This window comes from Ambystoma mexicanum, chromosome 7q (genome assembly GCF_040938575.1).
Source record: "Ambystoma mexicanum isolate Mex_15411 chromosome 7q, UKY_AmexF1_1, whole genome shotgun sequence".
Classification (NCBI taxonomy): domain Eukaryota; kingdom Metazoa; phylum Chordata; class Amphibia; order Caudata; family Ambystomatidae; genus Ambystoma; species Ambystoma mexicanum.
The window spans coordinates 516,406,736-516,419,119 of record NC_090941.1 but is presented as its reverse complement, the minus strand read 5'-3'; the positions used below and the strand labels follow the sequence as shown (position 1 = coordinate 516,419,119).

The 12,384-nt window shown below is 44.9% G+C and overlaps 1 protein-coding gene across 2 annotated transcripts in view; it reads left to right on the top strand.

Annotated features, from left to right (window-relative positions):
* The window catches only part of LRCH1 (leucine rich repeats and calponin homology domain containing 1), a 1,427,405-nt gene that overhangs the window by 1,138,704 nt on the left and 276,317 nt on the right, over positions 1 to 12,384 (top strand). The window contains exon 16 of one of the 2 annotated variants that reach the window (XM_069640111.1): positions 5,078 to 5,245. The exons of the other annotated variant lie outside the window; for it this stretch is intronic. Within the exon in view, the coding sequence (XP_069496212.1) occupies positions 5,078 to 5,245 (168 nt within the window). The remainder of the gene's footprint in view (positions 1 to 5,077; positions 5,246 to 12,384) is intronic. 2 annotated transcript variants of the gene reach the window in all.

Sequence of the window (12,384 nt, the reverse complement as noted above, 5' to 3'; positions counted from 1 at the left end):
ATGGGGCTGTCCACACATCACGCTATACTGGCAATGCTGCTGTGACACACTTAGTAAGGTACTGGGTCGGACTGTGCCCAGAGATCCGAAATTGATGTTGCTGGGTGTCGAGGAAGAGGGTGAGATGTCTCGCACCGACAAGCTACTGTTTGCAACCACCACGGCACTGATCAAGCGCATCATTGCCAAGCTATGGGGCTCGGATGTAACCCCTGAGCATGCTCAATGGATAGTTGATGTAGAAACATGCATTGCGATGGAGCGAAGAGTATATGCGGCCAGAGGATGCCCTGGGAAAGCGGGGAAAATATGGGAAAAGTGGGAGAATGCACAATAAAACTATTGCATGACACAGGCCAGTGGCCAGTACGTAATGGCAAAGCAAGAATGTATAAGTAATTGTTAACATATCCTTAAGTTGTTGAAAGACAGACCTTATTTTCTTTTATGATGTTAATGGTGGTTGGACCCCCTCAGGGTCACTGTTACTTTTGTGTATTATGTAATAAAATCAATAAAATTGTTTGATACAAAAAAGAAATGTTGGGTGATGCCCCTCTGAATTAGTTTGATGTTGCATGCCTGTTCCAGGCCAATTATTGTATCTGCCCCATGCTACTGGACCAGAAAGCCAGCAGTGGCAATTATGTGGTTTGTTGCATGCTACACTTGCTCCCATAGCCAACCATCCTTGCTCATGCATAAATCATTTCGACTTAAAGAAATGTATTTCTACAATAATAGGTTTCTTTGGTCATCAAGTGATGGAAATGGATGTCGCTGATGATGTCGTAGAATGGGTTGCTTAAGCTGTGGAGCCATAATGCCACCTGGCATCAATGTTAGAAAATAGTTCCCAGGAGTGAATTAGGTGAAGTGTGTATACATAGCTCACAAAACAAGCTCTAATGTCACTAGGCAATCGCCTTGGCATCCCATGTCTTGAAAACCTATATCCCAAATCTGTCGCCTTTTAAGTGGATTCTGTCTCTTTAAAGTAGTGAGTCTGTCCCTTTGAAGAGATCAGTAGATTTGTAGCAATTAAGCTTAGCATAGGCTAGATCTCTGTGGAATGTCTGTTTATTCATGGGGTAGTTTCAAAACGTTGTTTGTATGTTTTCTTGGATATAGCTGGACTTCTTTGGCATGACATATTTCTTTCGGGATAGGTGGACCTGTGGGGGAGGAGCGCTTTAGGTAAAGGGTTGGTTGAACGTGGTTAGACCTCTGTTGGGGGAGAAAAACATACACATTCTTTTCGGAGGGTGAGTCGGGCAGACGGCTCCTATTAGTTAAGCAGTTCATATGTAAGATACAGTAGACTTTGTTTTTAGAGCTGTGATCTGTATATTCCGACTCCTTTTCTTAATTAGTACATTCATGGATGTTCACCCATTTTAGTCAAAGCCAGATGAATCAGTCTGGCCCTCTGGGGAAGTCCTAGATCTTGGCCCATCCAAAGGCTCTGAAACTCCAATTGGGTTCCAGTCTTTCTCTCTGGAAGGCTCTACAGGTGGACTTAAGCCATTCAGTGATGTCCAGTCCTGCATGGGATCGACACCTCCATGCAAAAGAGCAAGTGTGCCCTGGGCGGAGTGATGTGCTCCTTACCTTTAGCCTGTACAACTACAGTCTTCTGTCAACAGCCAAATGCGAACAGGAAGTCCCCTCTCTGGGCATGAGCGTGCATCCCCTCTCTCATCTGCATAGCTCACAATATTCGTAGCCCGTCATGGCTTCTGGAACACGGTGTTTGGCTATGCCACTCTTCTCTGGCACAGGCTCACAGCAGTCCCTGAGATGCTTCTGTGGACAGTGCCCCACCCACCCCCACCCCTACCCTGAACGTGCTGGGCTGAATGTGCGGGTTGCAGAAGCACGGATGTCAAATTGGCTGGGAGAAAGTGAAACCAATAGGCAGACCTCAATCTGCTTGGTGCTTCTGATCCTCACTGCAGCAGTGGGTGCCACACACACTGCAGTGAGCAATCTGAACCAGCACGTAATAGTCATTCATATGTACTACATCCTACATATGGGTAAGGCTACCTTATTCATTTCAGGTGAGAAATGACTGCCATGCCGTCTATGCAGCAGGCGCAACAACCCACATCTTCACGCTTATTTTGATGCATCACAAATCCAACCACATCTGCACCTCTGGATTCCTTTCCTTTCCCCATTGACTCCTGGTGCCCAAGAAATTCCAGTAAAAGTCCTAGAAATAGTTGCATAAACAAGACTTTTTGTTTTAAATGCTATGCCTTTACCGAGACCCCATCAGCCAACCTGTTCATCTTTTTTTTTTCTATCCCGTCCACTATCACAACAAGGCCAAATCTAGGGGGTTCGCGTTGTCTCTGTAGCAGCATTTCTGCTAAAATCTCTCCTTTTTGCCATCAGGGAGGTTTACAGGCACATGCACCCCCACAAGACTGGCTCTTACCACCATGTCCTGCTTTGTCCAAAATTTCTTGGCGCCAGCTTGCTCGTGTAAATTGATCTCCATACTTGCTGAACGGAACGGATAAATGCTTAAAAACAAATCCTACAATTCTTTTCAGACGTGATATTTTATTTATTTGAGGAGAGGATTGTGCTTTTAACAAAAATACTGTTCTACAGTGTGCTCTGTACATGGGCCACAGTGCCTTGCGATGAGTGAGCAAGAATTTTGGGCGTAACATGAGCCAGATGGGAACATGTTGCATATGAGAACATGCTATGGGGTCTCTACTAACAGACAATGTATGCTCCCTTTGAGAGCCTTGTACAGGTGACTATAGAGTGAGGATATGGTTAGGAAGCAAGGTGATGACACTATGTGTATGCATTTTTCACAGGTGTTGATGACCATGTTGGTGGATCAAGAGTGAGGGAGGGAGGGAGGGGTGAAGGGGAATTGCTTTTTGTGAGCTCCTTGCAGGTTAGATGAGGAGTCTTGAGAGCAGAAGAGAGTTATTTGAAAAGCACGAAGTGCAGTGGTCATAATTTACAGGGGCAGGGAGTTCCAGTGAAACAGTAAGAAGGGCAAATGAACAAAATTGGGACACCTTGGAGGGGGAATGTTGAACTGGCAGATTGAGCTGTGCTTGGGTTCGCATAGTGCAGTTGGGGAGTAATCGGAGACAGTCATCCCAGCAAGGAGGGGGAGGCGTCCCATGGAAGGATTTGACAACAAGGGGTATTCTAATTGATCCCGGTGTTGCATAGAGAGCCATCAGAATACTGCGATGTAAATTGTGAAGAGAAGCAGACACAAACATATTTTCTGGGCACCCGTGCTGGGGTTCATGCATCCATTATTGCTGCACAAGATGATCACTTTTCAAGAGTGCTTTTGACCATGATCCGTCAAATGAAGACAGAAGCCCTGCAGAAAACATGAATATCGGATGGAAATAGTTGCAAGATTCCTGATGCTAAACTTGGCTAAAACTCGTGGGGCAGATATCTTCACTCCTACATTCTATAAAGTCCACCTAGATCACAATTGCTTCACCCTTTAATGACACAGTTCCTGTTGGCAGACTCCCATGTTACTGATGTGAAGAAACTCCATATAAGAAGACACCAAGAGAATGGACCTCAATGCCCAGGAGCAGTTAACACGAGAGCATTGATGGATTTGAGAGAGAGCACCATGTTATGCGAGCTGGCTGTTCAGCCATGACCTTCATGAGAAAGCGGGATGATGGAGGGAAGGCTAATCGGCATCAGCTTGTGGGCTAAAAGTTTAGATCTATAGGACAAAAGGAATGCAGTTTGGCTGTGCATGTCAGTTTAACCTGCTTAGATATTCTTGCTTCCGCATATTCATCTTTCACAGGGTTGTGTTCTTGGTTAGATTTTGTGCAAGAGAAGTGCAATGACTTGAAATATTTTCGGAAGAGAACTTGGATTAGGACTAGTTCTTGTGTCCTAATTTGTACATTTTAGGAAACGGAATGACCAGCGTGGACATCTCAGACATATAAGCTAAATATTAATGAACAGTTGATGTGAGATAACCCAAAGTAACACTACTGAAATGAAGTGCTCCAAATGAAAATTGCTAGAGTTGAAACTGCCTGATTGACAATGTAACCTGGGTGAAGTCCAAGAAACATTGTGGGCACTTCTTGGAGCATTGGCAATTTTTAGTCCTTCAACAGTTGAAGTGGAGCAGAAATGCAAATAACATTAAAGGCATTGAACATCAGTACTAAAAGCAAGATTGAATAATCCCAAGAAAAGGGAATATGTCGCAATTTTTAGTTCTTACCAATGTGTAAGCTAGTTTGAGGCGAAAAGTGTTTTACGCACAAATCGAGGAGGAGAGATAAAAGAACACATCGTTTTCTAGCTCGTTGCAAAAAATAGGAAACCTGGTAAGATTTTTAGAGTTATCAAGTTATATCAGGTAAGTAAACGCATGTTGAAGTTATTTCGGTGTCATTTGCCATTTATGAACGGAGATGGTTAGTGCACACGCATGTGAGCTAAACCTGTACACTACCTTATACCACATTTCTTTCAAAGCTTTCTTTTTAGACTGCTCTTGAAGTTTGTTTTAACACAAATGTGTCAGTACAAGAGTACTCAATCACAATTAGGTGCATGTGAGAAAGAAAAACCGCATGCTGTCCATTACCCACCATGAGCTCTCACGAGTCTGGACTCTGAGAATGTGTGTTTACAATGGCTTTGCTTGTGTTAAACTTACAGGCATTTGTTAAGCAAAATTGTATTGCTCAAAGATGCTCATAGTGTCAGTGAATCCTGACAGGAAACTAGGCTGTGAAATAAGAAACTGCGTTCGAAGTGAGTAACCTTAACTTTTCTTTGAAGTCACAGCACAGTATTTTTGCCAATCACAGTATGCAAATTAAACTGGTCATTTAAAAACAACAACAGCAATACCTAGATGATGTATGTATGACTGGCAATACTAACATGTAATTCTATTGTTTTGTTCTTTTTTTATTCTCTGCACAAATTCATGCTTCCCTTTTTTCAAAATGTGTTTACAATGGACCTTCCCATGCAATTCTTTCCCATTTCATATACACCGAATTCCATCAATGTCCCATTGCAGTGCCATTTGGTTTTCCCAGCCCCATGTGCTCTGTTGGCTGCCTCTGTTCCTCTCCCCCCTTGGACCCTTCCCCCTCTGTTTCCCCTGTTTGCTTCAACAAACATGCACAGGCGAAATCTTGGGACAACTCTAGCTTCAGTATTCCACCAGAAGGAGGCATTGACACTGGTAGGTGACTGCTGCTCTACATCCTCGGTTAATGTGTCACTTGATTGAAAATACAGTAATACTTGTTCAGCAGAACAGTAGTACGAGAGTAATGGAAGCTCAGACCCTAATTTTGATTTGATCATGAGTTGCATGCTGGGAACAAGTGTTCTGCTGTGTGTGCACAGCATGGATTACTTAACGCTCATCTTCATTGCTCAGAATCCAGGTCATTTTGGTCAGTCCTCACTTGAGGAGTGCACTCCCGCTACAGACTTAATCTACTAGCCTTTCTAGCTTTATATAGAAGAAAGACTACATGGAGTACAACTCCAGAGGCTTTCTTCTTTTTTCCATCATCATATTGGCCACACACAAATGGGCCCATAGCCCTATGACGTTCATAACTCAAATCGTGTCCATAACAAGCCCACTAAATATGAGCCATTAAAGAGGGAGGCATGGAATGTGGGACCGTGATGAATTTTGCCAGAATGTACTCCAGCCATTCCTTCTTCACAGTCCTTCGTTACTTGAGGATTTACCAAATAGTATCCAGTGTAAAAGACTGACTAAACACCAAAGTACTCAACACCCTTGTGATTTATTAAGGTACTCAAAATAAGCTGGTCCGTAAGATATGTAAGATAGCACACACCACTAGAGTCGGATGAGATTGAACGACCTATCATCTGTTTATAATGCTGTATGAAGGTATTGGGCATAGCCCAAGTGGCAGCATTTAAAATGTCCTGCAGGGTCGTGAAGCAGTTATCCCTCCCAGAGATTGGCCCTGCGCAGGGGGAAGAAACAAGGTCTCTGATGAGTCAAGGGCCAAGGAGATTACTATTTTAATACACCTGCTAGAGGAGCGGGAGAGTGCTTAATCCCTAGCCTAGAGGTGCGGAATGTTGCAGAAAGCAACTGGGACCATTGAAAACATGCTGTACGTAGAAATTAATAAGACACCATGATTTGGTGTCCCCGAAAAGTGTCACAGCCACTTTCTGTTGAGGTGGAAACTTAAAACCACCTTTGGGAAAAGAGGGAGAATCTGACAACGAAGGACCTTGTTTGGGGAAAAAAGAATGGATGCAGGACTTGTGACCCAAAAAGGAACCCAACTCTCCCACCCTGCACCCTAATGTGACTGCCACCAGGAAAACAACTTTGCCTGAAAGAAAACTGAAGGGGACCTCTCACAATGTCTGGGAAGGAGGATCCTGGAGCACCCATAAAACAATATGTACTTCCCAAGGTGGGAACAAAGAGCATGCTACTGGGAGTCCAATTGGAAAAGTATGTAATAACTTAGGTGCCAAGGGTTCACCTTTGGTAACACCATCCCATTTGTTACAGGTAACCCTGATGGCAGCCCACTGACCTCTTAGGGTTCCCACAGAGAGACCTAACAAACTATTGCACACACATTCATGATCAAAAAAGGATTAATCTCAGATGCTGTGGTCCCATTCTTCAGACACCAAAGGGGAAACATGATGCCAGTGTGTGACGAATTTGACCATCCACACGGGGAGTGTGCGCTCACCTGTGCTTTGTTTGTAGTTTTGTAATTAAAATGAATGATGGGAGATCAACCTCAAAAAATATGCAGGGCTAATCCACACGTTTTCCTGTGCTCGCTGAACACCAAACACATAGTCAAGTGTACTCTGGGGGGACAGCCTACAGGCGCAGTCCTCCCTGTCACATTTAGCTGGAATGTGACAGCCACAGGTACATCAAAGCATCTCTTAAAGGGGAAGGCAACACCTTCATCTGGCCATGGCCAGCCAAATTCAAATATCAAAGGCTCCATAGATCCGCCCTGTTCTATTGTCAAAGTTCTGTGTGGTGGCAGCACATACTGACGAGAGTTAAATGAAAACAGGCCTGCGAAGAGGCATGGTCACAGAACTAGCGCAAGGGACAGGAAACACCAACACCTCGTTGATATGCAATTCATCAGCTTGAAGCTAGCTCTGACCCCTCTGTATGAAGTGCAGTGAATGTCATGTCTGGGACAACTGTTTACAGTAGGCAACCCCTGCAGGTAACTACCTTTCAGAGGGAAGAAGTATGTGATTTGATGGAGACAGTCTGTTCTTGCCACAAACTTCAAGGGAGACCTGCATTTTGATCAGGAGTCAGAGCGCTCAATTAACCAGAGCGACACTTTGATCCACAACAGACAGGAAGATGGGTGGGGCTTAGTAGTACATATTGTCAACCCTTACCTTTCCTGTTGCAAAGCACTCTGGTTATGTGTCACACAACAGAAGATTTTTGGTGGGGACCCAGGATTTGTTCATTAGGTAGGCTTAGCCTGCACCAATCACTGGGGCCCATTTGGATTCGAAAGAGGACACAGCCCCTCACTTGGGAGATCATCCGACTACTTCAAAAGGAGTAAGAAAAAAGAAAGGACTCATCTGGACCCTGACTGAAGATGCAGTCTGCTTTAAGATTGGAGGTGAGCCTCTGACGGGAAGAAGTCCTGGTGGGGTGGACCCATGCTAGAACACAGAGCTGGTGGTAGCGTGGAGAGCAAGCAGATTGCTAGCAAGATGGCAGAAGGTTGTTGTCATGGCCAGCAAAGAAGCCAAGGTCAAGATAGAACCATAACTCGTAAAGCGAAAATCGCGCCTGGTGGCACGACCACACCAAAGCCATGGTGAGCCTGGGCCCGTTAACTAATGCAGAGACCAGACCTCAGCGGAGAGATCAGATCTCTGCATAAGAAGTGTATTATCTGCCAAGCTGGGCAGTGGGCGGGATGGGAACGCTCCCGAAGAGGTGACACCACTGAGAGGGATGAACAGTGTTATCAGAGGCTGGAAGAGCCACAACAGTTAGGGGATCCAGAAAAACCCAAGCGGACAGACGCTCTCCTAAAGTTGAGCTAAAGCAAGCCTATCAGATGGCAAGAGAGCTTTGGAGAGCCCTGAGAGACATTAATATTTGAGTCTGGGTAAGCCACAAGGGTTATGGGAATCAGAAAAACCAGAGCGGGTAGACGCCCTACCGAAGCTGAGCTAAAGCAAGCCTTATCAGAGGGCTTTGAAGAGCCTTGAGAGACAATAATATTTGAGGCAGGGAAAGCCACAAGAGTTATGGGAGCCCAGAAAACCCGAATGGGCAGATGCCCCACTGAGGCCCTGTTAAAGTAAGCCTGTCAGAGGGCCAGAGGACTTTGGGGAACCCAGGAAACACTAAACATAACAAGCAGAACTGGAGAGAGAAAGAACCAGGAGCATTCCATTACTTAAGCACAAGACAAGAACATTCTCAAGCACCAAGTCAGAAAATTGGGGATTTGTATTAAGAAAACCTTTTCTTCTCTGAAAGAGGGAACCGTATGGAATATATGTAAGATTTGGCACACAACCTGCAGAGAGGCTGAGGACTGTATTGCAAGACGTTGATGAACGTTTAAAAGCAAGCTCTTGGAAAGGGGGAAGAAACAAGGTCTCTGATGAGTCAAGGGCCAAGGAGATTACTATTTTAATACACCTGCTAGAGGAGCGGGAGAGTGCTTAATCCCTAGCCTAGAGGTGCGGAATGTTGCAGAAAGCAACTGGGACCATTGAAAACATGCTGTACGTAGAAATTAATAAGACACCATGATTTGGTGTCCCCGAAAAGTGTCACAGCCACTTTCTGTTGAGGTGGAAACTTAAAACCACCTTTGGGAAAAGAGGGAGAATCTGACAACGAAGGACCTTGTTTGGGGAAAAAAGAATGGATGCAGGACTTGTGACCCAAAAAGGAACCCAACTCTCCCACCCTGCACCCTAATGTGACTGCCACCAGGAAAACAACTTTGCCTGAAAGAAAACTGAAGGGGACCTCTCACAATGTCTGGGAAGGAGGATCCTGGAGCACCCATAAAACAATATGTACTTCCCAAGGTGGGAACAAAGAGCATGCTACTGGGAGTCCAATTGGAAAAGTATGTAATAACTTAGGTGCCAAGGGTTCACCTTTGGTAACACCATCCCATTTGTTACAGGTAACCCTGATGGCAGCCCACTGACCTCTTAGGGTTCCCACAGAGAGACCTAACAAACTATTGCACACACATTCATGATCAAAAAAGGATTAATCTCAGATGCTGTGGTCCCATTCTTCAGACACCAAAGGGGAAACATGATGCCAGTGTGTGACGAATTTGACCATCCACACGGGGAGTGTGCGCTCACCTGTGCTTTGTTTGTAGTTTTGTAATTAAAATGAATGATGGGAGATCAACCTCAAAAAATATGCAGGGCTAATCCACACGTTTTCCTGTGCTCGCTGAACACCAAACACATAGTCAAGCTCTTGGAAAGGGGATCCAAGTATTGGGGCAAGCAAAGCCGAAGAGCTGGGGCTATTGCTCCGGCCTACTTTTTTTTGTTATTTTTTTCTAAGTGGTAGGGCCAGTTTGCTAATAGCATTTAGACCAATTCCCATTTCTTTTGGACTTGACAAGCACCCTTACTTTTATTTGGTTAGGCAGGGAATTTCCCTCATAGCAGTAGAGCAACATGGGGTCTTTCCGGTTCGCCATAGTGTCTAGAGTAAGACCCAGCACGAGTCTTGTGGAAGCACCAATTCCATGTGACAAAGGCCAATTATGTTCTTTTCTAGGATGGCCTGAATATTAACACAAAGTTGTAAAGGATTTTGTGACTAGATGTACTCAGCTAAGGGCACTATTGAAGAAAACGGCAGGCTTTGCATGATCAGATGAGTACCAAATCATTCCAAGACATCAAAGAAGATCTAGTGAATGCTCCCATTTTAGGACACTTCCAACCAGGACAACGAACAAGCAAACAGTAGATGCTAGTGGGTTAGATTTAGGAGCCACTCTGTACAGTATCCCATAGATCCCATTTGTTAAAGTTGCATTTGCATTGAGACCTCTCAAAGCTGCCAGGGCACATTTGTCAGTCATCAAAAGGGAGGCACCTGCAGTGTCATCGGCTGTAGAGTATTTACAATTTTATTTATGCGGGAACAGAGTTACTGTGTAGCCTGATGACAAACCTCTAGTCCAGATTCTTTTCTTCCAAGGGGTGGAGGAACGAGTCGCCACGCATTTCCAGATGTATTCCAGTATTTCAAGGGTATTCATTTAGTGTGGTTTATCCACTGGGGGAGAAAATGCAGTGGCTGATTATCCTGTCTCCCAGTAGTTTCCTGAGAAAAACAATTGGGGCAGGGAGACAGTGAAGCGGTAGTGGCAAGCATTGACTTGCCGGCTATGTCATTGGGAGATATAGCCCAAGCAGAAGAAGATGGTACACTAGTGTGTTAAAGTATGGAGCATTTGTGGGTGGCCCAATAAAAACACTTTAGAGAGAACATTAGGTCTTTATCGAGCCTCCTCTTTGACTGGTGCATGTGCCTTTGCGAACCATTGGTCAAGGTGGCTGTGAATGTTGTGTCCAGTCCAAGGGTTAGGATGGGTTACCAGGTTTTCTTGTTTTGGTGGATTACCACTCTAAATGGGTAGAATGGAAAGCTGCAGGAGAGGCTACCACAGACGAATTGATTACATTTGTGGACAATATTTTCTTCAGGGAGGTGTCCCACAAGAGATTGCAATTTGTTTTCGGAGATGATGCAACAGTCAGTCAGGAACATAGCTATTACGTACCATAGAGCAGCCATAAACCCCCTCTGCTTCGAGCTAATGGCCTTATAGAAAGAGTCAATAGACTCCATAAGGGAGGTGTCCAATTAGCGCTCAGGGCAAACGTACCGTGGAGACGGTATTACCCAAATTGGAAACAACCAATTGACCGTATGGTAAATCTGGCCGAAATCGGCCACTACCATTTGATCGTTTGGAAAAGACCAATTTGGGTAATCACTACCAAACATGGGGAGCAGGGGTCACGGTAAGGATGGCATTTGGGGGTAGCAGGGTTGTCCCCCGCTTCCGAAGTTCTGGAGGCGGGGGACGAAAAAAAGAAAAGCGGACCCTGCAGCGTCAGATCTGACCCGCATAGAAGGGACGGATCCGACGCTGCAGGGTCAGAAAGAAAGCAGACGGCGAAAATGTAAGTATGGGGTAGGTGGGGGGTGGTTATGAGGGTGGGTGAGGGTTTTGAGTTTCAGCGGATTTGGCTGTGGCAAAATTGGTTTCCCGGACGAATTGACCATAGTCAATTCGGCCGCGAACAATTGTGCCACAGCCAAACCTTATGCAACCGTGGCAACATGTTTTAAGACAGATGGAATGGGGGTATTGCACCATTCCACACTCAATAACAAAAGTATCACTGCTTAGCACACTCAAAGGATGGATTTGATGTAACAGCTTGTGTCTGTCCTGGGTAGGTTTGGCTCAATTAATTTGAATACAGAAGAAATAATGCTAGTGGTGGAGGCTGCTCTAAGTTTATATAAACAAGAGTTTGAGCATGATCCTAAGGTTGGTGAGAATTAATTGAAAGTAAGCAATTGGGCGATGATACGTAACCCTTGAGTGAGTACCAAATGTCGGGGGGAGCTGTTTTTTAGACCCAAAAGGATCTCTGTCATGAGGGGTTGAGTACAAGAAGAAGTGGAGGTGTCTGCCCAGGAGTGGGTGGTGAGGTGTTTAAGGTGCAGGGAGTGGAATGAGGGCGAGCAAACAGGTGAACCTACTGTACCGCAGTTGAGCAAGGGAAAGTTAGTGGGGAATAGTGTTCCCAGAGGTAGTGGCAGAAATATGGTTCCTCCTGGAAGATGGAAAGACTGTGAGCAAATGATGTGCAAAGGAAATGTGTTACTACCCGCATTTTATCTTGCTCTGGAGTTGAGTTTTCTCAATTTTGTAAATGGTTTTGGAATATTCACTTTTGTTTAAAAGTTTACTGTTGTTGAACTTTATCATGTGGGAAGGGTGATGTGTTGTGGTTGGAACTCTGAGAGGGCTGTAAGTTTGGGGGAGAATGTGGGCTGCTGTGAGGAAAACAAAATGTAATTGTCTGGAGGGAGAGCTGCTTACCTGAACCCGTGAATGTGGTGTTCTGTGAATGAGGGTCAGGCAGAGCACACCAGTTTGCCAACACAAAATCGAAATGGGGAATTCTAAAAACAAATTAACAAACCTTCCTTTACCCAATATCTCTTCTGCAGGATGTGGATAACTAGGCATTGCTGGTGTCAGAAGCAAATATGAC